This window comes from Octopus sinensis, linkage group LG4, assembly GCF_006345805.1.
Source record: "Octopus sinensis linkage group LG4, ASM634580v1, whole genome shotgun sequence".
Classification (NCBI taxonomy): Eukaryota; Metazoa; Mollusca; class Cephalopoda; order Octopoda; family Octopodidae; genus Octopus; species Octopus sinensis.
In genome coordinates, this window is record NC_043000.1 from 154323121 (window position 1) to 154350764 (window position 27644).

Here is a 27644-nt window from a genome sequence, read left to right on the forward strand (position 1 = left end):
TGATGGTAAGGAGGTAATCTTCATTACCTCTGCCTTAGTGAAGGTCGAAGTATTGTTTTCAGTCGCGTCTGTCTGTTCATGGACAAGATATCTCAAGAACCACTGGATGGATGCAGATGAAACTTTCAGGGATGTTGGGCTTTGTGACTGGCATAAACTGATCAGATTTCAGGATCGATCCAGTACCAGAAAAAGAATCTGGATTATTTTTCCTGTTTTTTAACTTAATTTTTGAGAGCAATCGGGTTCACTTTAAGTATTCTCATTTGTGAGAGCAGTCAAGTTTATTTCAGATATTCTCATTTTAAAAATCATCTCTGGCTAATCCTTGAGAAGGCAGTGTTGCCTTGGTGGAGGTTTGCACTCTGAGTGCTCTTGTTCATATTGTTTTGAATTAATCAAAATTATCTTGTAGCTTTGAGATTTCAATGATGTGACTATTTTTAAAATGACATTGTGAGATAAGTGAGAGACTGGATCTGGCCAAACATATAAAGGGTTAAAATATTTTAACTTTTGTCCATTACAGTAAACAGGAAATTACTTTCATTTCTATATCATTTATCAGAAAGCAAATTTGAAAAATATTTCAAGTAGTTGAAATGATACTGTTATGAAGAAAGATTATCTTTTTAATTTCCAAGAAATATTTTTACAATCTTTAAGAAAATGGTATTTGTTAATGCTATTCTTGAAATCGCTTTGCTCAAATGTTGCCCATTTTGAAATTCAATATTTATTTTTGTTATAAATTAGTGAAATAATTGTTAATTACTGACTCATTCTCTTTTAAATTGAAATATCAAATGAACTGTAAAAGTCAAACCACTTTGTTCTTTTTTTCCATTAAAAAAGTCAATTTTTCTTTTTTCTTTACACATTTACTAATGTCATTGGAATGGCAAGTTATTTGAAGACATTATCGGGATTTGAAAACTTATGGTATCACCTGACAGCTAATTTATCAATTTTACTGTTAAACATTCAAAGAAAAACAAAACCAACATTTCCTAAGAAAGAAAATAGGATATCTTCCAGACAACATTAATATATCCACAGGTGTGTATGTGTGTGTGTATCATTATTTTCCATTGTCTACTTTTCAATGCTTGCATGGGCTGGATGGAATTTGTAGAAAAGGGATATCTAACAATAATAAATCCCATGTCAACATGGGAAAAAGATTTTTACAATCACCATTTTATGTCTGCTATCCATGTTGGTATGGATTGCTGAAAAACCGATAACAGTTGTCTCAGTGCAATTTTTATCTGTAGGTATTACTCTCCTAAAGATGCCAGAGATCCAGTCTTGATCATACCGTTTTTGGTATGGTTTCTATAGATGGATGCATTTCCAAATATCAACCACTTTACAAAGCATACAGCATGGATTTTAGCACAGTTCCCCCACTAAAGTTATCTTGTCCTTAGCAAGACGAAAGGTCCTCTCTATGTTGCTTCCATTCACATACCCGAATAAATAGATGGGATGGAATGTCTCCTGGACCAAGACTGGCTTGAGCCTAAACCACAACACTAGAGGAGTATAATGCAATTGCAGTCTGATGTTCTGAAGTGGCTTATATTCATATATATATATATATCAGTTTCAAATTTTGGCACAAGGCCAGCAATAAATTGACCCCAGTACTCAACTGCTACTTATTGACCCCAAAAGGATGAAAAGCAAAGTCGACCTCGGAGGAATTTGAACTCATAAACTAGACATGCAAAGCATTTTGCCTAGCATGCCAATGATTCTGCCAGCTCACCGCCTTATATATCAATCTAAAATTATATAATATTTTCAAACTTACCACATTTTTTACATATTTGGAGAACAGCTCCAAAAACATTACAAGAAAAATCCACAGGAAGCTCAATGATGCTCAAGTTTGGCAGCTGAATCTGAAGCGGTTTGTGCATGGGAGTAAACTCCAGTTTCGCATCAGCTTGAACTTCATACTGATCCAATGTGGATCGAGTACGATTAAGCCATTTGTTCCGTGCCGGCCACCATATTCCATGATCAGACCAATCTAATGCAATATCTGAAAAAAGGAAAAAGAAAAACAAAATTCAAGTTTAAAAATTACAACTGAGCAATAATAGTTTGAAATACATGATCAATAAATGTTACAAGAAAACTTCCTTCAAGAACTCCAGGTATATGGTGCCTAGGCAATACCAAGTATTGCACCATCATTATCATCACTTAAAGCCCGTTTTCTATGCTGGCATAGGTTGGAATGTTTGACAGGAGTTGACCGGCTGAAGGGCTAGTCAGGCTCCCTATCTGTTTTAGCATGGTTTCTACAGCTCCTAATGCCAGCCACCTAACAACAAATTGGTAAATAGGTGTGGCTGTATGGTAAGAAGCTTGCTTCCCAACCACACAGTTCTAGGTTCAGTCCCACTGTATGGCACCTTTGGGCAAGTGCCTTCTACTGTAGCCTCAAGCTGACCAAAGCCTTGTAAGTGTATATGGTAGACGGAAGCTGAAAGAAACTCGTGTCTGTGTTTGTCCACTGCTTGACAAAGTGTTGGTGTGCTCATGACCTCATAACTTAGTTTGGCAAAAGAGACCAATAGATTAAGTACTAGGCTTTAAAAATAGGTCCTGAGGTCAATTTTGACTAAAACCATTCAAGGTGGTGCTCCAGTAAAATAAACCCACAAGATCAGCAAATCCTTGATTAAACAATGGTTTAAAATACTATTTTCAAAATGTTTTTAAAAATCTGTTTTAAACCCGGTTTGCATCACAAAATTATTCTTTAACTAGACTACCCATGACCCGTTGGGTCACTGACCGTTCAGGTTATAAAACATTGAAACTGATTTCAACATTGCATTGAAAGAAAAGTTAATTTTATGATGATTCAGTTAAATATTTCAATTCATAGATCTGGTTTAGGAGTTCATGTTTAAGGTTTTGATTATTTACAGCATCTAATAGAAATAGAACTTCCAGGATAAACTTGAACTCCAGTAAGAACATTTATGGCATATGTGCACACTTACAAAAATGCAGAAGGAATTGTTATATAATGTAAACAATTTTCAGTATTATGCACCATTTTGGCTATTTATGAAGGTACTCAAAAAAGACACGTATCTCGGGAATCCATGATCCAGGTTATGCAAAAATTGTTTTATTCCATTTGTATTCACATTTCAGAGGTACCTTACTTTCAGAGTATTGTCCTATTATGCACTGGTTTGGCTATATCAAATTATAGACAAGCAAGTACACAAGCAAGCAATCACAGAGTTTTAGTAGGATTATAGGTAATAAAATTACTTCGTTAAATGTGAAAAAATAAAAACCATTATCTAACTTTATTTTTACAGAACAGTCAAGATACTACAGGAATATGGAAGGCCTTCACCAAAATTAGTCAGAATTTGTAAGTGTACTAGAAAATTAGCTTGTTTATAAAAGTTAGTTTATAAAGGCTTGCAGCATTAAAAGAATAGGTAGAATGAAGTCTAATTAAACAAGATACTACCAAATAAACAATCTAGGCAGACAATTAGTCATTCATGGATAATAAAAGCACTGTTTTAATAGTTTGTAAGTTACAATCCAAACTTAGTCATTGTCAGGGAAGGACTTGGAGTAAGAATGAAAGAAAAATGTCCAGCTTTTTACTACAGCCAACAGTGAAAGTAAACAATTTTCTGGTATAGAAAATGAATTATTGTAAGAATTTGTATACAGAATAAACAAGTTTCTAAAAACATTCTCCAAACATGATATTTTTTTCTATCTCTCTCTCACACACACACATACACAGACACGCTAGTAGGGTTTCCTTGTAATCTGAATTAGTCAGACGGTTTTGTTTTGAACTGACAATATAGTAAAGTAGGAGTTTGCAGAACAGTCACGTAAAATCTGACACAAATTGTGCCTGAATGTGTATGTAAATGGCTGATACAAGATTTCTGCTGTTAAAATTTCACCACCGACAACCTATACAAACCTAAATATGCAGAGTGAGGAAAATATAAACAAAATGAAAGCAAAATTAAATAATAACAGCATTGAAAATGCACATGATAAATGTGACCTGACAGTTGGCTATTGTTCTGGCTTATTCCATTATTGCCATTATTATCTTTGGTCTGAAAAATTATCTTCTGATATTTGAATTTACTAACAACAACTTGAATACCAACTCAGAAATATTTATACTTCAATGCAGAGCTAGACAGAAAAGATTATGTTCCCATGGACAGAAGTAGTTAATATGAAAATTTAGGAAGACCGCAGCCATGAAGTATTAAATAAAATGAACTAGACATCTTTGTATTAGATTTTTCTCTCTTTTTATGCTATGTCAAGCTTACAGAAAACTATTACATTTAAAAGAAAAGTTTAGTACATTGTATTTCTCTCTCTTCCATATTTTCTAATGGTAGCATGGCAGAAGGTAGAATTATCTAGGGAAGGATTTTACAGTCAAATGCTTTTCCCGTTGTGAATCATTAATCTTTAACCATTTTGTAAGGCATTTTAATCTTTGAAAGTGCACAACAACTAGTCATGTGAATAAGGAATGCCAACATTATCACCATATTGTTGAAGCGATTGACAAACAGAATATCAACACAATGCACATTTGGCAAAATACAAGCATAAACACACTCAGAGGAGTCCTGCTGTTTACCAAATTCATTCACAATACATTGGCTGGCCACCTGTGGTTCCACATAGTGACAATGAGACTGAAACCACATAGTTGCAAAGCAAACTTCTGTAGAACACAGCCAACGGGAGATCAAGAAGTGGGGTAGCTAAATTCATAAGTGTGAAAGAAGAGTAACAGAATGGAGATGGAGTAGAATGAAAATACTGAATGGAACAGGTGTGGGGGTGTGGTCAGTGATATCGGGGTGGGGGTGGGAGTGAAAAGAAACAAGAGACTTAAGGAGGAGGAGGTAATAAGTGGCAGTAGGAGGTAATAAGTGGCAGTACAAGAAGTGTGGAGAGCAGCTGTATAATTAAACTGGATATCTATCAGAAAATAGAGGAATGACATGCATGGTAAGATATACAATGTCAGAGATGGCTATCAGGTGTATATAGGGGTGGCCATGATGGGTGCAAGACAAAGGTAAGGAGGAAGCTATTGCTGACTTATGATGACTTAGCAATCCTAAGGTGTAACTCAGAGTTAACCTGGGAAAGACTTGAATTCAGAACACAAAGCAAGATAACCCTTTTACCATGCTCGTGTAGCTTAACTGGGAATTGGTTTTATAACCAAGTATTGTTCCTATCACCAATAATTTTTTTGGTTTCCAAAGGACATTTCACAGACCTTCAAAAACACAGAACAACTGATCATAATATAAACAAGACAATCATTTCCGTCAGTGTCAAGATTCATGCACACCTGTCTACCAAATACACTTACAAAGCAAGTTTGCTCCAAATGCCAGGTAGTAGAACTGAACCCAAAACCCTATGGTTGTGAAGCAAACTTCTTAACCACACAGCCACAACTGTGCCCATTACTGAGTTCATACATCAACATCAAGTCACCAATTCCACAGGAAGGGCATAATCATTAAAACCATGCTCAATTCAGGATATATATAAGACAAAGATGGTTCCTGAGTCATGTGGACTCATAGGGTCCATTTCCCAGTTTGTGGTGTATATATTCCCCACCTGGACAGGAGAGTCCATTGAAGGATTACTCACTTTTGCCAGCTGAGTGAATTGGAGCAACATGAAATGAAGTGTTTTGCTCAAGAACGCAACACATCACCTGGTCAAGGAATAAAAGCCATAATCCTATGATTACGAGTCCAACACCCTAAGTTATGCTTGGGGACTTTTTTTTTTTCAGTGAGCTGAAAACCAGAGTTATCCACTGGCAGAATTCAAACCCAGAACAAAATGGCAGCTAAATATTGCAAAGTATTTTGTGCAACAATTTACCATATTTTAGCAATAACCGAATACATCAAAATATCACACCATTAAATAAAATTTAGAACCACATAAAAATTTATATTAATACTAAACATTCTTCCCAAAGTCAGAAAGCAATAAATCACAATAGCTACAAATATATCTGTGTATGAAACAAGAGTTAAATCATTTCATTGAAAAGTATTCTGTTTATGAGGTTTCCTGCAAGATATTATTTCAAGCCAATAATGGTCTGCTGCCAAATAGACCATAACAGGAGAATTAACTCTACAACATGGGAAAAAAAAAAGTGTCCAGTTGAAACAATGTTAGCATAGACAAACAGTTTAGATATTGTGCTGCAACATCATGAGAGCAAACTCTGAGAACCAGTTTTGGTTTTTGTTATATTTCTTTTTTCAATGTCTGTTTCCAATAGATTTTACAAAAGTTCGAAATTATCAGCAAAATAACATGCAGGCAACTTTTATATATCATCATCATCATTGTTTAGCATCCGCTTTCCATGCTGGCATGGGTTGGACGGTGCAACTGGGGTCTGGGAAGCCAGAAGGCTGCACCAGGCCAAGTCTGATCTGGCAGTGCTTCTACGGCTGGATGCCCTTCCTAACGCCAACCACTCCGTGAGTGTAGTGGGTGCTTTTTACGTGCCACCTGCACAGGTGCCAGACAAGTCTGGCAAACGGCTACGATCGGATGGTGCTTTTTACGTGCCACCAGCACGGAGGCCAGGCGAGGCTGGCAACGGCCATGATCGGATGGTGCTTTTTACGTGCCACCGGCACGGAAACCAGTCAGGGCGGCACTGGCAACGGCCACGTTATATATATATAAAAGGAGGGTGAGTAAGAGAAGAAAGGTACAGGGGCAGAGAAAAAAAAGGAGAACAAGAGATAGAGGAGAGTGAGAGATAAGATGGAACCTGGTATTTTTCAACCAAAAATAATTCATAATTTCTATGACAATCTTATAAGTTATGAGATTTTGTAAATATTTTTTTAGCAATTGTGTGTTTCTTAAATGGCTTATAAACACGTTCCACACTGCAATTGTTTTCGTTCCAGCACACGATCTCAGATCAAGTCACTTGCTATGCAAGTACATCTCCGTAATTTTTTAACAATGTTAGGCTGAAATGATCTCGATATATTTCTTAGCCTGAAACTCATACATTACAGCACTTTTTTTCTTCTTTAAGTTTTTAAACATTTAAACCAGGTAAACCCAGCCTAAATTCACACCTTCCTACAATGACATTCTAAAATTAATATTGAAGCTGCAAAACAATGCAGGTTAAATTTAAAACAATGTAAAATACACATTACTTTTCACAGAGTAATCTGAAAAGTTAAATAATGGATCACCGTAAACTTAAGATACAATCTTCATGGAAGTATATCTCATTTAATATCTGGCATGAGTTGGACAGCTTGACAAACTGATAAGGCCAGGGGCCACATCGGGTTCTATCGGCTGTGTTGATTTGGTTTCTATGGCTGGATGCCCTTCTTAATGCTAACAACTTTACAGTATGTGCTGGGTGCTTTTTATGTGGCATCAATTTTTTTTTTTTTAAATGGTACCAACACTTTTTTTTAGGATCTCATTCCTGTTGTGGTGGGTGTGTCTTCTCAAGCACAGCAATGCACCACACACATTTTTCCATGTATTTAAGCCTGATGTCAGTGGTCAATCTTATCCGATATGGTCTAATATCTTTCGGTCAGCACTCTTTACCAAATAGAAAATCTGCTAGAAACAATCACCAGATCTACAAATCACACCATACTTTGGAAGGGAATGTGACACTAGATAAGGAAAAAAAATGGCCATAGCAGAACATAAGCCTGCTCAATCAGGATTGAGTGGAGGTTAAACAACAAAAATAGCCACTTATTCCCAGCACATCTATGTCAACATAACTTTTTACTCCTGCAAGATTAAGTTTCAATTACTTATGCTACTCCTTTGTAGTTGCCCTTTTGTGAAATACCTAAATTACTATATTGAAATCACTTATCTTTAGTATTTCCTGCACATACTTTCCTTATTACTTCATATAGGTTTCCTCTCTTTGATCGCAAATTTTGTTGGCAACAAAACCTTTCCTTAACTTCTCAATTTGAGATTTAGTTATTATACTTCCATTAACTTCCTCTCACCCAAAATAAATATTTCAATAGCAGAATTCTCCTAGAACCCAGATTTGTCCTATCACCTCATAGCTACTCTAGAGCATTTTAAGTTTTGGTTCCTAGTCAATCTGCCAAGAAGCTCTGATTACACTAAGTTCCTGAAGATAAAGATTACTTCCTGATGCTTCTGAGGTTCATGCTATCAACTACCAATGTATTAGTTTATATTCTCATACAAATGAAGCCAACTGGGTTCCAAGCATCTAAAAGTTCTTCATATACCAATCGCCTGGTTCTCATTGCAGAAGCTCAGACATTCTCAGTGGGATCTAATTTTAAAATACTTCTCTAATTACTCCGATGGATACAGACACAGCTGAAGTAACTGAATTACATAATTGATTCTGAGACTTTACTTTTGCTGCAATCACACACTGTGCCCCACAAATTACTACCATAAACCATTTATATGTCTTATCTAAGGAAGAAATTATGTTACAAGAGATTTCAATAAAACTATATTTAGAGAAAGATTATGGAAAACTGCACTAATAATACACTATGTTGAGCACTTATTTTGATACATACTTTTTTTTCCATGCTTGTAAAGGTCAGAATTCATCGAGGCAGATTTTCTTTGGCCAGATGCCCTTCATATTGCCAACTCTCACTGGTTTCCAAGCAAGGTAATATTTTTCTATGACTGGACAGGTTTTCACAAAGTTGGAAATGTATGATATTGCCTATATGATGGTGTCACTCATTTACAGCTATTAAGTGATGTCAATCAATATAAGGGAGCATGCACATGTGCACACACAAAAAGGGCTTTTTACAGTTTACCAAATCCAATAATAAGGCTTTGGTGAACCTAAGGATATAGGGGAGAACACAGTGAGACTAAACTCAAAACAGCACTGTTGGAAAGCTAACATCTTAACCTCACAGCCATAAAATATTCTAAAACCAAAGCACACAAGCTGACAAATACACAAAACGGTTCAATCTTAAGAAGCTGCTCTAAAATGTTTATCATCTTCTGGGTAAATAAATTGGTCACAATGAGCTGACGAACTGAATATTCATTATGAGTATACATTATAGAAGAACATGGCAGTAGTAGGATTCATAAAAGAAGTTCCACTTCCCAGCTGGCGCAAATGCATGGGCGGACAGTTGAAGACCTGGGCAATGACGATAAAGGAGGACCTCTCCGAACTATCAGGTCCGCAGGTGGTTGGTCTGCGCAGATGGAAACGCGAATGGCTCATTATCTCCAGTGACCTCACACAGGATCGTCGAGCGTGGGCCACCATGGTTCGTGATGTCGTTAGGACCAGAGAAGAAGCCGACTCAACCCACCCTGGGTGAACACCATCACACACCCACAATCACACCCCCACACACAATCACCTCCCCCCACACACACACCCACATACACAATATCACACACACACACACACACACACACACTCACTCACTATAGGAGAACAGAGACAGTTAATTTGATGGCATATTTAACCAGCCAAAAGACCGGTACCATACTCTGGTCAATACACTTAATGGTTAAGACCACCAAGTTCTAAGTATGCATCACAAGATGGTGGAATACACTGCTGTTAGCAATAACAAAGTTGACAAATGATATTCTTGGCTGCAAGACTAGCATCCTATTTAGGATCTGCCTCATCTACTTCACGCTCTGGAAAGTGGAGATAAGTACCAACCTTCCGAAGCCTAGGGAGTTTAAAAAAAGAAATAATTTCCTATAATGGCAAGGCAATATATTACTGATGTTTATTTTGAGCCTAGTGAGATTAAGGGGCAATGTTAATTACAGCAGGATTTCAATTGCAAAAAGGCGAAACTAAATATCACATTGCGGAACGGCCTCTTGCTTTACCATTCCATCCAAGCAATAATAAAACCGCGGCAACAGTTTATAATTAATCAGTTTGAGGTCCAGTGGTTATGATGTTAATACAAGTGTTTAGCCACTACCATGGTCATTAGTTACATCCTGCTACATCTAATTCCTTCAAATTGATCAAGCTTCCCACTAAACGGTTATTTGTAGTAAAAGGTATAATTCAAGTAATAAATTATTCTGAATATATATATATATAAATATATATGTATATATATATATACACACACACAAATGTCCTCTTTACAAAAAAACCTATCCCATTCTAAGCAGAATGTAAAACAATGAAAATATGTCAAGAATTCATTCATTTCATAGCTAACCTCATTATAGAGAGTAACCATGGATATAATATAAACCGTGTGAACTAGTCTGTTGCAATTCTGCTTTTTTAATATCCAATTTTCAGTGTTTAAGATCTTTTACAATCATATAGAAAATTTTCTTTTATTTGTATTTATTTGTATAATTGGTTTAAAACCAAGATTTCATTAATGCCTTCTCTAGCTACACTAAATCTACATCTAATATTATTAGCTGACTCCCCCTCATGTATCCCTAACATGGCTGTGTGGTAAGTAGCTTGTTTACCAACCACATGGTTCCGGGTTCAGTCCCACTGCGTGGCACCTTGTGCAAGTGTCTTCTACTATAGCCTCAAGCCAACCAAAGCCTTGCGAGTGGATTTGGTAGACGGAAACTGAAAGAAGCCTGTCGTATATATATATATATATATATGTATATATATATGTATGTGTGTGTATGTATGTGTTTGTGTGTTTGTCTCCCTAGCATTGCTTGACAACCGATGCTGGTGTGTTTGCATCCCCGTCACTTAGCGGTTCGGCAAAAAGAGACCGATAGAATAAGTACTGGGCTTACAAAGAATAAGTCCCGGGTCGATTTGCTCAACTAAAGGCGGTGCTCCAGCATGGCCGAAGTCAAATGACTGAAACAAGTAAAAGAGTAAAAGAGATGCCATTAGCTGTGCTACTATTATTATCTCTGCATCTCGCGGAAATACTCGCACTTGGTTTAGTTAATTAAATAGCAAATAGAAATGTAAGTTTCATTGTTCATATATTAACTCTTTTTCTTGTTCCAGTCATTTGACTGCGGTCATGCTGGAGCACCGCCTTTAATCGAGCAACTCGACCCCGGGACTTATTCTTTTGTAAGCCCAGTACTTATTCTATCGGTCTCTTTTGCCGAACCACTAAGTGACGTAAACACACCAGCATCGGTTGTCAAGCAATGCTAGGGGGACAAACACAGACACACAAACACGCACACATACATATACATATATATACATATATACGACAGGCTTCTTTCAGTTTCCGTCTACCAAATCCACTCACAAGGCATTGGTCAGTCCGGGGCTATAGCAGAAGACACTTGCCCAAGATGCCACGCAGTGGGACTGAACCCGGAACCATGTGGTTGGTAAACAAGCTACTTACCACACAGCCACTCCTGCGCCTTATATTAGTTATATAATTGTGTGTTTCATCATTTATTAAATGATAAATCTGAGTATTATTTTGTTGAAATTTTTTAAATACAGTTTTCCACAAGTAGCTACCTACAAAACTGAACATTTATCATCCACAGATTTTTTGAATGAAACTGGTGATATATATATATATATATATATATATAATATATATATATATATATATATATGCATACACCATCATTTAACATCTGCTTCCCACGCAGGCGTGGGTAAGACAGTTTGAGAGAGAACAGCAAGCTGAAGGACTTGCATCAAGCTCCCAATGTCATCTCTGGCATGGTTTCTATGGTTGGAGGCCCTTCTCCATGCCCACCACTTTACAGAGCACACTGGGTGCTTTTTCCATGCCACCAGCACCAATGAGGTGGCCATGTAACTTACAAGACAAAAGAACAGAGAAAAAAGGAGAAGGTTTCTACTACTAAGCATTTGGGAGGGGAAGATAGGTGGGTAGCTATATGCCAGGTGCTGAAAGACTAAAGTAATGATTAGGACAAGAGCATGTCTTAGGAGATGTATGGCTTAAGGAAATAGGAAGGTAGTGAAGGTGTGCTGGAGCAAACCCTCAAGGAACAAGATGCACGAAAGAAGGGACATGGACAGTGGATCATGGGAGCAGATGAGACAATGGATGCTTTCATAATGTGAGGAGGGAGTAATCAGGTGGAGGTGGAGGTTACGTTGGTTAATGTAGTGATGGATGAAGAGTTGGGGGCGAAGATGATGGAAAATAGCAGTATGTAGAGGGGTGAGATGGGAGATGATAAAGGAGCGGCTCAGGGAAAATAGAACAGGGAGAGTTGTATGATGTGCAAGGTGTAGGAGTTGTGGAGAGGGAGATATATGAATACAATGGGCTATAGTAAGTGACCATGTTGGTGGGTATGAGAGGTATTTGGATTGGCATATAGCAGTGGGGAGAAAAAGCAGTGGCTGAAAAAACAAAGGAGGTGACTGAATTGAAATAGTGTGGGCAGGGATGATGAGGAAAGGACAAACATATGCAAATTGCTTTCTCTTAATGTCGGAATCTAATTTAAAAAAAAATAAGATTGAATAAAAATATAAAGTGCGCAGGAGTGGCTGTGTGGGAAGTAGCTTGCTAACCAACCACATGGTTCCGGGTTCAGTCCCACTGCATGGCATCTTTGGCAAGTGTCTTCTACTATAGCCCCGGGCTGACCAATGCCTTGTGAGTGGATTTGGTAGACGGAAACTGAAAGAAGCCTGTCATATATATGTATATATATATAAGTGTGTGTGTGTGTGTGTATATGTTTGTGTGTGTGTTTGTCCCCCTAGCATTGCTTGACAACCGATGCTGGTGTGTTTACGTCCCCATCACTTAGCGGTTCGGCAAAAGAGACCGATAGAATAAGTACTGGGCTTACAAAGAATAAGTCCCGGGGTCGATTTGCTCGACTAAAGGCGGTGCTCCAGCATGGCCTTAGTCAAATGACTGAAAAGAGTAAAAAGAGTAAAGTGGCTTCCTAATAAAAATATTTTTCTAAATAAATTCAAATCAAACACCGAGACTCAACATTTAAAAAAAAAGCAATAAATTGAAACTAGAACCAAATTCTAAAAACTAATTTAACCTTAAGAGCAGATCACTGACAGCTCTCAAATTTTCAATTGCACGAAAATTACTGGATAATAACTGGTTCATCTCTCTAAACTTGCCCGTTTCATTCAATAGGATTTAAAGCTAAAATAGTGTGTATGTGTAATAGCAAAAATTCAGATTATTTAGCAAGTGAGGTCACTGTTCAGAATTCTTAAGAAAATTGCTCCCCACTTTGTATGAATATTTCCATTAACAAAAAAGCTTTTTTTTTTATTTTTATTTATTTATTATTCATCTTGTCAGTAAACTAGCTTTTCAAGTTTGAAACTTCTTAGAAAAACAGTGGAAAATATAAACCAGATAACACCCTTTACTGCAAATAATTTTTCTGTTTAGGTTTTTATTTATATTTTTTTTTGACATTTTTTTCTCCCTAAATTCTTTCCACATAAAACAGATGAAATGCAAAATGAATCAATTCTGTTTAATGTGCTTCAAGATGGAAAAGAAAAAATTTATTACGGTTATAAAGTTAAACAAATGGAATGTTAAATAATGATCAATGCAAGAAATATTTCAATACAAGCAACAAAATCTTCAAATATTACATCCCATCAACCCAAAATGTATTTGAATGCAAGAATTTCAATATGGATGGAGCTTAATATCTTTTAATGAAAATATTTGCCTGAGCAAAGGAATGGGTGTGTAGTTAAGAAGTCCGCTTCATAATCATCCATTTCTCAGTTCAATCCTACAGCAAAACTCTATTAAGGACCTTGAGTTGAATTTAAGTGAAAGTCAGTAGACGGAAACTGTGCAGAACCTTATTGGGTAAACTGCACTATTTTTCAGGTGGTAGACTTATCCATCACCCATTTTAACACTACAAGATGACCCTCAGGTGTCTTTGGGTCCATATGCTGCAAGCATTGAAACGAGTCCCCAGTCAGAGGGTAACTACTTGTTTTTCTCCTGCAAAATAGGTGCAGGTGTGTCTATGTGGTAAGAAGCTTGCTTCCCAATGACATTGTTCAGGGTTCAGTCCCATTGCGTGGCACCTTGGGCAAGTGTCTTCTACTATAGCCTCAGGTTGACCAATACCTTATATGACTGGATTTGATCGACAGAACCTGAATGAAGCCCATCGTGTGAGTCCATCATCCCTTGACAACTAATGTTGGTGTGTTTACAGCCCTGTAACTTAGTGGTTCAGCAAAAGAAACCAATAGAATAAGTACTAGGCTGAGGGTCAATTTGTTTAAAGCCCTTCAAGACAGTGCCCAAGCATGGCTACAGTCAAATGATTGCAACAAGAATAAAAAGGGTCATAGATGTTACCTATAACTCCCCAGATAAGACTTAGAAATAACTTAAAATTTTGTGATAATTTTATAAATCTAATGTAGAAATAAGTCACATTTAGCTAGCATACTGGCTTCATTCCTAGCAAGCTTACGCATATCCTCAGCAGTCACCACCCATGTTTCACTGCCATGTAGCATGGCTGTTCATACACATGCATCATACAGTCTACGTTTTACTCTGAGCGAGAGGCCCTTTGTCACCAGCAGAGGCAGGAACTCTCAGAACTTCGCCTAGGATATACTTATTCTAGCAACTACATTTTCAGAGCATCCACTCCTGCTACTGACTTGGTCACCTAGGTAACGGAAACTCAACTACTTCTAGTTTTTCACTCTGAAATGTGACAGTTGTTCTCTGCACATTTCCAGTGTTTATTGCTCCTGAGCATCTGCCACATACAAAAACCATCTTCCCAGTTAGCCTTCCTTTGATATTGCTGCACCTCTTATGTGTCCATAGCTTGCACTGGGTACATCTTAGTGTTTCTACCTATGCCTTTTCTACAGATCAAGCAGGGCCATCTAGCTAAAGGGATTTGTGGTTTGTCTGCCTTCCTACTTATTAGGACTTTGGTTTTAGCTAGGTTGACTAAAGCCCTTCAATTTTAATCTTTGCTTCCACACTTGAAATTTCTCTAGTTCTGATAGTGACTCAGCAATAAAAGCAAGGTCATCAGCATAGAAGAGCTCCCAGGAGCATCCTGTTTTGAATTCCTGTTATTACCTGGAGGACTATGATAAATAGGAGGGGGCTGAGGACTGAACCTTGGTGAACCCCTACTTCTAGCCAGAATTCTTCACTGTACTCGTTGCCAACACTCACCTTACTGACAGCGTCCCTGTACATGGCTTACACAGCTCTCATTAACCATTCATCTATCCCTAGTTTCCTCATTGATCACCAGATAAGGGATCGGGGGACCCTGTCAAAAGCTTTCTCCATGTCAATGAAACCAGGTACAGGAGTTTATCTTTGGCTACCTATTTCTCCTGCAGCTGTCTTACCAGAAATATACATCAGTGGTGCTTTTCCCTGGTACAAACCCAAACTGCATCTTGTCTAGACTGACCCTCTCCCTAATTAGTTGGGCTACAACCCTCCCCGTGACTTTCATTACCTGATCCAACAGCCTGATACTGCTAATTATTTGTATCTAATGCATCACCTTTACCTTTGTAGCAGTTGACTATGGTGCTGCTACACCAGTCATTGGGTATGACTCCGTGTATCACCTAATTGATTATACGGGTGACTAGGCTATAGCAGATACTGCCAGATATTTTGAGCATCTCTGCGGTAATTCCTGATGGACCCAGGGGTGGGTGGAGGGTCCCTGTCTTCATACCCTTAATTGCTTTATCTACCAAGGCACTGTCAATTCAGATAGCTGGTCCCTCTGTTAGGTCAGCATTCGGCAGGCTCTCTTTCTCCTATTCATTCTCTTTATTTAGCAACCTTTCATAGTGGCGCCTTCATACTTCTCCCTTTGCAACTTCGTTTAATGCAAGTGCACCATCATCTATGTGAACACATTTCTCTATGACATCACAATTCTCTCTCACATTGTCTCACAGAAATTTACCTTCTAAATGGTTTTGGTTCCATAGTGCAATAACCAAACAATAAAATAGGTGAAGCCACAGAAAACTGCCCAAAAGTAGTTTCATCAAACCAGAGCAAGCATGGAAATGTTAAAATTGATATTCCGGTGAAAAACTCAGGAAAAAATATTGCACAGGTCAAATGAAATCAAAGAACAGGCATTTTCCTTTTAATTTCCAAGTTTGCCATTCAGTTGGTGTTGTGAACACTCAAGAATTGGTTTAAATGTGGTTGTCCTAACAGAATATTGTTCATCATTACTACGTATCTCCAGCTAGACAGATACAAATGAAGAACTTTTTCAAAAAAGGTAATCTATGAGTCAAGCCTTTTATCATATTCGAGTTGATAAAATATAAAAAATAACACCAATTTTTCAAGTTATAAAGAATATTTATATCAGTTAAGAGACTTAGTTATTTGGAGAATTAGATAGCTGACTCATCACCAAAGAGGAAATCCTGCTTAAATATACCAGCTGTTTCTTGTTTTAAGAAATTAGGTTTGCTTGATCACAAACAGTACTTGTAAATATTTGGAGAAATGCAAAACTTCTCTACTCAAATACTTACATACTCGTAACATTATTTTACAGATAACTTTTATATATTTACCATATTTTCCAGTGTATAAGCCACTAAGTTTTACGGGGGAAATTTAGAGTATGGTTTGCAGAAAGGTGCCCCTAATATCATCATCATCATCGTTTAACGTCTGTTTTCCACGCTAGCACAGGTTGGACGGTTTGACCAGGGTCTGGGAAGCCAGGAGGCTGCACCAGGCTCCAGTCTGATCTGGCAGTGTTTCTACAGCTGGATGCCCTTCCTAACGCCAACCACTCCGCGAGTGTAGTGTGTATTTTTTATAAGTTTCAAGAGGAAAATAATTTGTGTATGGATATCGACCGATTCCACTGATTTTCGGAGGAAAGGTCAGTCAGTGAACAATGTGAAAGACTACTGCTACAGTCTTTTTGGTCAGTTGTAGCGAATCTTCTTGTTTGCGCCATAAACAGACCATGGATTCATTTATGCTGTACTGTCTTGTTGTGGCTGTTACCATTTTCTTTTGCGTAGTTGATACATTCTAACTTGAAGGCAGCCATGTAACTTTCTTAGAGACATTTTGAAACTACATACATGTCAACAAAAAAATTAGCTGTGAAGCCATAACTCTATAGTTCCTTTAAACACCAGTGCACTGTAAGTGCAGATCAAACCCAAATTTTCCACCAAATTCGGCCCTGCAGCTTAAATACTGGAAAATATGGTACTTATATAACCTTACATCTGTATAATCAGGTAAGTTTATAATATAAGTACAGACATAGCTGTGTAGTTAAGATTACTTCCTAACCATGTGGTCTTGAGTACCATTGATCAGTACCTAGGGCAAGTGTCTTCCACAGCCACAACCATTAACCAAAGCCTAATGATTGCAATTGGTAGAACAAAACTGAAAGGTGTATGTGAATGCAGGTGCACACACACAACACGATTGTTGTAAATGAGCGTCAATATCATACAATTGAGGTTTTGTTCCCAGTCTTACATGAAAAAAAACTATATCTAGGAGGATAAAAATATTACCTTACTTGGAAACAGATGTGGATTGGCAACCAGAAGGGCATTCAGCCACAGAAAATCTGTATATGACCCATGCAAGAATGGATAATTGGCTGTTAAATGATTATATTTTATTTTTTTATATATATATATATATATATATATTTATTTTGTTACTATTATGCAAAAGTGTTGTAAGTCCAATATATTGCTTTTTCAAGAAAAAAAAATAGTTTGACCATTCCATAGCAAAACTGTTGTACTACACTTACATAATTTTTGATACCTTGGCATCTGAAACAGCTGGAGATATGATTGTTTGACCAAAAGAACAAGCTATTGCAAGCAAAGATAAATATTGAACAAAACGCATTTGCCCAAATCTGGACAGACAGTTTAACATAACAGCAAACATAACAGCAAACATAACAGCAAACATATATATATATATATATACTAGCAGTATCGCCCGGCGTTGCTCGGGTTTGTAAGGGAAATAACTATAAAGCATTTTTAGAGAGTTACAGCCAAAAAATAGCAAAAAAATGCATTAAAAAGGAAAAAAAATGATGGTAAATTTTTTTTTAAATCGTTGACTCATCGTAGACATTTTTAGAGAGTTACTTCCCTTATATGATAGCGAAAAAATGCATTAAAATGGAAAAAAATGATGGAAAATTATTTTTAAAATCGTAGACTCATCGTAGACGCGCGCTAATACCCAGAAGGGCTCGATATGAATCACGACTATATGATACGCGCTTTTGGTTACACTGCACCGCAAAATGTGGGAGTAGTTAGGAATCTAAATCGTAGGAGACAGACACACAACTTCACTTTTATATATAAAGATATATAATATTAGTGTTGAATAAGATGCATTCACCATCAAACAGTTTACAAGAATTTTCCAAGCTATTAAGCCTTGTGTTTGTAATATATATCTACAAAATATCTACATAACAGTTTCAATCAGTTTCATCTCGTATGATCAGAGTGATTAAAATTTGTTACAAATATTGTGTAGATACACATTTTGAAATATAAGGTCAATAACTATAGAAAATCAATTCTGACAATTCAGACATTTAAGCAATGTTCCAAATTCAAATTATTTGAAGCTATTTCAGATCACTTTTGTCTTTCACAATAACCACTAGGGGAAGTTTTGGATTTAGATAATCCCATTTTATTTGCTCCAGTAAGTCTTTGTTAAAAAAGATATCTTCTTCAATGAAAAACTAACCAGTTACCATTTCTTTTCTTTTAGTTGTCTCTCCCGCTTCCATCTCCATATTAATTCTAAACTAAGAAATGTAGACATTAAGCAACTAGTACCAACCTGGTTTTAAGCCAACATTTTCCCCATAGTCAAACACATCTAGTATCATAAGCCAGCGAGGGAGCTAGTGTGGTCTCACAATTTACTAGAAATAACAGTCAAATTTACCTCAAACCACAGTATGTCTTAGAAAAATGAAGGATGAAGAGCATTTGGAAAATGTAATCCTGCAAATACAATGCATGGAAAAAAAAGTGGGCTGGTCATGAATGGAATGTCTTTAATAGATCAGTTTATCCAGGAATGACTTCTGGTTAAAGAACAATATATTAACAAGCAAGTTAATTTTAATAAATCTACACTAAGTTCACCCCAAAACTATGGTTCATGACCTTTCTTTTACCAGTAAAATAGACTCATTTGTAGACTATTTGGGAATCTAACAAGTCCAGTGGTTGTCAGAATTAATAGCATTTGATAAAATGCCTTGATACCTTCTGGCGAATCCTCCTCCAGTTTCAACAATAAAGCATTTAGTTATTTGATCAACTGAACCTGCAAGTGGTTGAGTATTCCACGGGTAATATACCCTTAATGTTATTCCACAAATGAAATCAGCATGATGCAATGTGACCAAGCTGGACCTTTAAATCAGCCCTTTACCATTTAAAACAGCCATATCCATCCAAAATATTCTACCCGTTTTATGTTCAAACTGGCCTCACACCATCCCTACCATACCATTTTAAAAATTAACAGTTACATCAAGATCTCAAACCTACAAAATAATGCATGATTAATTCAAAACTGAATAAAAACAAGCATTACAACTGACAGAGTAATCTGTATGCCAAAAGGTTAAAGTGCAATCCAACTGACAGGCTTCCAAACAGTTTCTATCTACCAAATTTCACTCCCAAAGCTTAGGGGTCAACTTTATATTTTTTTAATTATTTTTTATTTAGTTTCAGCTCACATGCTGTGGCCATGCTGGGGCACCGTCATTTGGTGTTGCTACATGATTTTACTTCACGAATGCTTTTTAGCAAATGCCATTTGGTGCATGGGAGAGTTCGATGCAGCTGCCCTCATCTGCACCTCCTGCCGTGAAGTTGGTTCATCTGGGACACCTGACAAGAAGAGATCCAGTTTCATTTTAAAGACATCTGCATCCACCCCATGCAGGTCTCTTGGGTTCTTCGGGAGGATATTGAAGAGCTGTGGACCTCTAGATTATTGTAAAGACACGAGGCCAGGATGCTGTACTGTGGGATCAAAGCCAGAAAGTCACAAGAGAACAAACAGTCCCTTGGTTATACCTGTATCCAACATTTAATTATCACTCTTTAAATTTTAAATCCTTTTGGAGGCTACTTTTGTTCAGCCTAACACTGTAGTCAAATTCTATAGCCTTGTGCCTTTGGCAAATCCATAATGATATAATTAATTTCCAGATATTGGATATGATGTAAACAGCATAGCTAGACTAAACATCTGCTGTAGGCCTTCATCTTTGAGTACTCATCCCTAGAGGGCAAATATTTTCATTTCACTAAGCCAATATATTGAACACAGATAAATTAACTATAAATATTCATCCAGAAAACAAAAAATATAGGGGATGGGGGTGGGAAGATAGATTAGAGTACTTAAGAAAAATCAATATTATTGATTCCTCCTATCAAGCAGTATTATTTGAATATGAAAGTATATTTAAACCCTAATTTGATATTTGGGGGAAATTGTGATTAAAAAGAAATATATCTTTCATTTACAAACATTATATAAAATTCTTTCCCCTCTTTATATTTTTATATTAAATGATTTAAATATGAAAGCTTAGAATTAAAAAAAGTAACTACGAAGCCAAGTGAATTTGCTCCAAATCCATCACAGTAAGATTCTTACTGGTCAATAAAACAAAATAACAGAAGCAGACTTTCAGCCTTTTTGGAACCGGATTTGGATCAATAAGAAATAATTCCCTACCAGCACCAACCTCAACCTCAATGTAGCAATCGTTGGGACTTTAATGGCAAAAAATTTATCTCTTCAACTCAACAGATTGCTACCAGAAGACAGCCATCACTAATGCTTTGTGAAGAAAGAGCCAAAATAAACAGAACTTGCAAGCAGACCAAACTTATCTCAAGTGAGTAGGCAGCATAATATTACTTGCAGTAGCAACAACAACCTTGATAAACTAGGCTGGCAGAAAACATTCTCAAGTGACAATACCGAAATCAAAATAAGCATCTTTTCATCTACCCTATTTTCCAGTGTCAGCTGCAACAGCAATCTTAGCCTCTTCCTGGCTTCATTCCCCTATCATATCATCACTAATACCAGGCTATGGGCTTTACAGCCAATTCTAGTGACATTTAGAAATATCCTGGTTATATATATATATATATATATAAAACCTCGCTAAGTTAAATATTTAAATCACCTGAAGAATGACTGTAACTCGAAATTTTAAGAATTGGACAGCCATGAAACGATCGTAGTGTTATACTAATTATCTTTTTTTAATAATTTTGATATATATTTAAAATAATATAAATTAATTAATCTTATGTATTGGCTTAAGTTTTTCATTGTATGATTTGCTTAATAGTGGTTTTATCTCTAATTTAATATAATATAATATATATATATATATATATATATAATATATATATATATATATATATATATTATATGTAGAAAAATACAAACCGGGACAGAACGTAAAACATTTAGAAGACGATACAAAAAACACGGACGGGACATTCGAAGCCTTCAATCTTCAGTCAAGAACCAGATCATCGTAGCAATTTCGGCTATATATATATATATATATGGATAGATATAGATAGATAGATAGATAGATAGAGAGGAGAGAGAGAGAGAGAGAGAGAGAGAGAGAGAGAGAGAGAGAGAGAGAGAGAGAGGTGTTTATTAATGTTGCAAATACCATGTATATAGTGAGTCTAAAATTGCTTTTGACATCTCATGATAGGAAAGAAGCTAGGAATTAAGAATTTGCATTTCATCCCCATATGAACACTTCATTACAAATGCGGTTTCTTTTAATACTGACACAAATTAATTGGGTCTGCTCAGCTACATCCATCAACCAGCTATGCAAAAAACACAGAATGACACGTAAGAATAACTTGCGAAAAGAAATCAGAATATTTGCAGAGTCAGTCGACTTTTAGAAGTATAAATATTTACGAGGAACAGAAACGAGATTGGGAAGAGGAATAGATAGTGTAATCCTGAACTCATTTAAATAGCAAGAAGGAAAATAGTAGCGATACTACATTTGCAAAAGGAACTGTCAATTTATCTTAACATTGCCAGTGCAAAATATAAGTGACTTTCGGAAGGTTCACATTCACAACATAGCTCAAGTGAACATTGCTTAAAAGCTGTAAAGATCATTTTCTATAAGTGGTAATATCAAAATATACACCATAATTCACCTCTATAAATGTGAAAGGGCCCTGCTGTTAAAAAACTTAAGCACTTTCAAGTTAGGGACATATAGAGTTACTATGCAACACACAATTTAAATAGCAATGCTGTTTATGTTATGCTACAACATAAAACACGAGTGACATATCACAAAGTTATTCTAGGCATTTTGTGAACACTTTACAGTGACAGCCTCTGGCTTGCTTTATTGGCTATCACGATAAGTTCTGATAAGTTCGCAACAGTGCCTGGCTTCATATTCTTTCTCTAGATTAATAACCTACTCACTGCCACCTCTAGTCAGACATCCATATCCTTGAATTTACAAATCTTGATATTGTCCCTGAAATGAAACCTGTAAGGAGATATAGCATTTTCTCCCAAACATGCAACAGTAAATCTTTGCTAGTCAAGTACAACACATAGCTAAAACCATTATACCGCCCTATTACTCCTAAACTCTCGGGACATTTACACAATTCTGACAAGCATAAAGAGCACATGCACAAAAGTAGCAGTAGTATCAATAACCTCAAGGACTGCAAACATTGCATAGAAAAGTGCACCAAAAATATAATGAACACCAATTGTCAACTAAGAGGCACATCTCTGTTGTACCAACAACTACTTGCAAGTTCTGTTTATTTTGGCTCTTGCTTCAGAAAGCATTAGTGATGGCTGTCTTCTGGTAGCAATCTGTTGAGTTGAAGAGATAAATTTTTGCCATTAAAGTCCCAGTGATTGCTACATTGAGATTGAGGTTGGTGCTGGTAGGGGATTATTTCTTATTGATCCAAATCCGGTTCCAAAAAGGCTGAAAGTCTGCTTCTGTTATTTTGTTTTATTGACCAGTAAGAATCTATAGGCATACAGAAATAGTGTGTCCAATGTGGTCATACCATCACATTGAACCTTATACAATAAACTGATGAAGATTGCACAATATGGTCCTCTGCAAGATAGGAGCATGGTATTAAAACAACATTCAGCATTCCAGTTATAAGTTTGTTCTGCCAACTACCCTGTGTGACCTAGGTCTGCTTAACCCGAGTTGACCTGAGTAACAACATATTCATCATTAATTCTCATTGCAATTCCCCCTTGGCAAATTAAAAACCTACTGTTTGGCCTTGAGAAATTTTCAGGTTTCATGAACAATCACTTTCTAATATGCTTACATTTGTGCACCAAACATTATTACTGTAAACCTACATTTTTTATTTCTGCTTTTGCCAGAAGCTGTTACCTAGACAAAGAATGTTGCCTGCTAAACTGGCTGGTAGCAAATACAGTGACAAAAAAAATAAATTTAAATACTAGGCCTTAAAATCCCTGACTGACTTTATTTTTCACAAAGCAGCAGGTTGCTTTCAAAAGCAGAAAAATATGTCAGTCCTAAACAATTATACAAAGGTGGGGGGAGGGGTCAAAGGAAAAGGACTGACACACTTCCGGCTACATTAATCTTATTATACTAAACTATAATTCATATGTCTGATGCAGGCCACCGACCTTACAAAAATACACAGCAAATGCATGAAGAAAAAAAGCCATCCGCCTGGTTGGCAGACATTCATTCAATACTAACCACTTGGCTGTTTCCTATTTGTACCCTCCTATCATCTCTTCTGCAACAACTACAGTACACCACCTCTGCCTAAATATTCCCATTATGCCCACCTATCCTCCTTTACTCTTACTATATATAACCTACATCGTAGAATGACCATCACCAGGTAGTATAGCCATATGAAAATATATTTCTTTACTACCCACAAGGGGCTAAACACAGAGGGGGCAAACAAGGACAGACAAATGGATTAAGTCGATTACATCAACCCCAGTGCGTAACTGGTACTTAATTTATCGACCCCGAAAGGATGAAAGGCAAAGTCGACCTCGGCGGAATTTGAACCCAGAACATAACGGCAGACGAAATACGGCTACGCATTTCGCCCCGTGTGCTAACGTTTCTGCCAGTTCGCCGCTTTAGACAGCAAAACAAAGAAGAGAAATGTCCACTGTCACAACAAATCATACATGTAACTACCAAGAAGCCTCCACATAGTCGATCGACCAGAAATATTAGCAAACTCCCTCGGATTACATGCTGCTCTTTTAAAAAGTGAGAATTCAGCTTTTGAAAAAGTATGTCTATAAAAAAAAAATAGAATTAGGTTGGACTTTGAACATAGCTGACAGACTAAACAAGAACTATAAAGAAAATGTAAACAAAAAAAATAAAACATTGAAGTCAAAAGTATTTAATAAAGAAAAAGAATAAAAAATCAATGAAAATTAAATATACCAAACAGAATAAATTAATAGAAAGCATTCGAAAATAGAAGAAATGCTTAATGGCGAACAGAAAATAGCAATGAATGCAGTCAGCCTGACACTTCCACTACAAATAAACAATAGGACAAACCAGCAGTAAGTATATTTTGTAAACACCACCACCAACAACAACATCAATAACAGTAGCAGCAGCAGGTATTTGAAGTTTGGGATTGGACGTAATCAGTATATCATTGTCCAACAGATTTCCTGTCTTTTAACAACAATACATAGGCCAACCATACAATTGGTTGCCCGCCACTATGAAGTATATAAAATGGTTGTGTTGTTGATTGTATGTAAGTAATGCAGACCTGGTTGGTCGGTCGGTCAGGCATTAATAAAAGGGAAAAAATATTTGGGATGTGTGCCCAAACAAAAAAAAAAATGCAGATCGGATAAAGTTACAGAAAAAAAATTCAAGTAAAAATTTCAAGAAAAGCACTTGTAAGGTGCCTTGACACAGAAAATAAAATGCACTTTGGCTGTGTGGTAAGTAGCTTGTTTACCAACCACATGGTTCCGGGTTCAGTCCCACTGCGTGGCATCTTGGGCAAGTGTCTTCTGCTATAGCCCCGGACTGACCAATGCCTTGTGAGTGGATTTGGTAGACGGAAACTGAAAGAAGCCTGTTTATATATATATATATATTATATATATATATATATATATATATATATAATATATATATATATACGTGTGTGTGTGTGTTTGTTTGACACCCTAGCATTGCTTGACAACTGATGCTGGTGTGTTTACGTCCCCGTCACTTAGCGGTTCGGCAAAAGAGACCGATAGAATAAGTACTGGGCTTACAAAGAATAAGTCCCGGGGTCGATTTGCTCGAATAAAGGCGGTGCTCCAGCATGGCCGCAGTCTGACTGAAACAAGTAAAAGAGTAAAAAAAGAGAGTAAAAGAGTATACATTCACAGAAGAGGCTCTTTTAACATCATAAAAAGAAAGATATCTTAACTGATTATGCAACAATAATTTGCATGAGAGAGCGCAAATGAACCAAGGCAGCATCTTCATATTGAAAGACATCACATGCAGGTGACAGATGTGCTGTCTATGTACTGCAAATGGACAACATCTGCTGAGTGAAATGTGCCATGCTGACAAAGGAAGCTATGGATGTTAAAAAGAAAACCAGCAATAGTGATGTCATGTCTCAGGATGTCAGCTCTAACGAGAAAGGTGACCTTACTGTAATGAGCAGCATCATGCTCTATTGCAGATTCACCTAACCCCAACAAGTATGGAAAATAAATTAAAAATAACCATAATGATGGTAATGATAAATAACATGGAAGGAAGCACTCCGTCGGTTACGACGACGAGGGTTCCGGTTGATCCGAATCAACGGAACAGCCTGCTCGTGAAATTAACGTGTAAGTGGCTGAGCACTCCACAGACACGTGTACCCTTAACATAGTTCTCAGGGATATTCAGCGTGGCACAGAGAGTGACAAGGCCGGCCCTTTGAAATACAGGTACAACAGAAACAGGAAGTAAGAGTGAGAGAAAGTTGTGGTGAAAGAGTACAGCAGGGATCACCACCATCCCCTGCCGGAGCCTCGTGGAGCTTTAGGTGTTTTCGCTCTATAAACACAACGCCCGGTCTGGGAATCGAAACCGCGATCCTATGACCGCAAGTCCGCTGCCCTAACCACTGGGCCATTGCGCCTCCACTAATGATAAATAACAATGTTAACACCATTTCTTATTTCCTCCCTATTAAATTTTCATGTTCACTCCTTAACTTGATCTTCAGAGTAAATTCAACAACTATACACAATGTTTTAGAGATTCTCTTTTGCCAGAACTATTAGTTACTTTAAACTTATGTTATTTCTAATTCTTATGAATTAATTTGTTCTTTAATTCCATTTCAGTCAGAAGATATTAAATAAGTTCAGTTTTAATCCTCACACCCAAACTTTGGTAAAAGGCAGCTGTGAAATACATTTGGCTCACAGTAACGTTTTAAATTTTAAATTCAAGTCTCAAATTCCATTCAATTACAAACTCATTCTATTCAAATTTTGCTTAGTAAATTTCTCCAATAATATTCAGAATAACATGTTTAGAGCATTGTAATGAGGTGTTTTTGATATCAAAAAACAAGGAACTTTTTGGAACCTCTCATCACAAAGAATGATCAGCAGACAATGCTTAAACGAAGCCAAACATTTTGCTGCCAATAGTCTTTTTCAACCATTTCTCAAGTGCTCATTATTATTAGTCTATTTTTTCAACCATAAGTTAAAGAATACAGAATTCATTAGACAGAAGGAATGCAAAATCCTGGAGTCGAATCAAAGGGGAGGAATACGATACTTAAAGCATTTTCAAAGATCAAAATACTTGAAATACTTTTTCCTAATCTAAAAAGTCGGTGAGAAGTTTGCTTCCAAACCACAAGCCCACTGCATGGCACCATGGGCAAGTGTCTTCTACAACAGCCTTGGGCCGACCAATGCCTTGTGGGTGGACTTAGTAGGCAGAAACTGAAAAAAGCATGCGTGCATGTGTGACCACCACTTAGCAAGTGGTTTAGATTCCCATAACTTAACGGTTCAACAAACAAGACTGATAAGATTAAGTGCCAGACTTTAAAGTACTGGAGGTTGATTTGTTTGACTAGATCCTTCAGGGTGGTGCCCCTGCATGGCTGAAGTCATCTGACTGAAATATCATCATCAAACATCCATTTTCCATGCAGGCAAGCCAGAGGGCTGCACCAAGTTCCACTGTTGTTTAGGCATGATTTTTTATGGGTAGATGCCCTTCCTAACCCCAACAACTTTACAGACTTGACTGGGTGTTTTTTTTACGTGACACCAGTACCAGGTGAAGTCCATCTTGGCAGGATTTTTCTTTTACAGCAGGATGCACCTCCAAACACCAGCCATTTTACAGTGTGG

At 36.9% G+C, this 27644-nt stretch overlaps 1 protein-coding gene across 5 annotated transcripts in view; it reads right to left on the reverse strand.

Moving 5' to 3' along the window:
* Window positions 1-27644, reverse strand: part of LOC115210280 (fermitin family homolog 2) — a 131905-nt gene that overhangs the window by 78636 nt on the left and 25625 nt on the right. For 4 of the 5 annotated variants that reach the window (XM_029778778.2, XM_036502593.1, XM_029778775.2 and 1 more), the window contains exon 3: window positions 1820-2053. The exons of the other annotated variant lie outside the window; for it this stretch is intronic. In XM_029778778.2, the coding sequence (XP_029634638.1) occupies window positions 1820-2053 (234 nt within the window). The remainder of the gene's footprint in view (window positions 1-1819; window positions 2054-27644) is intronic. 5 annotated transcript variants of the gene reach the window in all.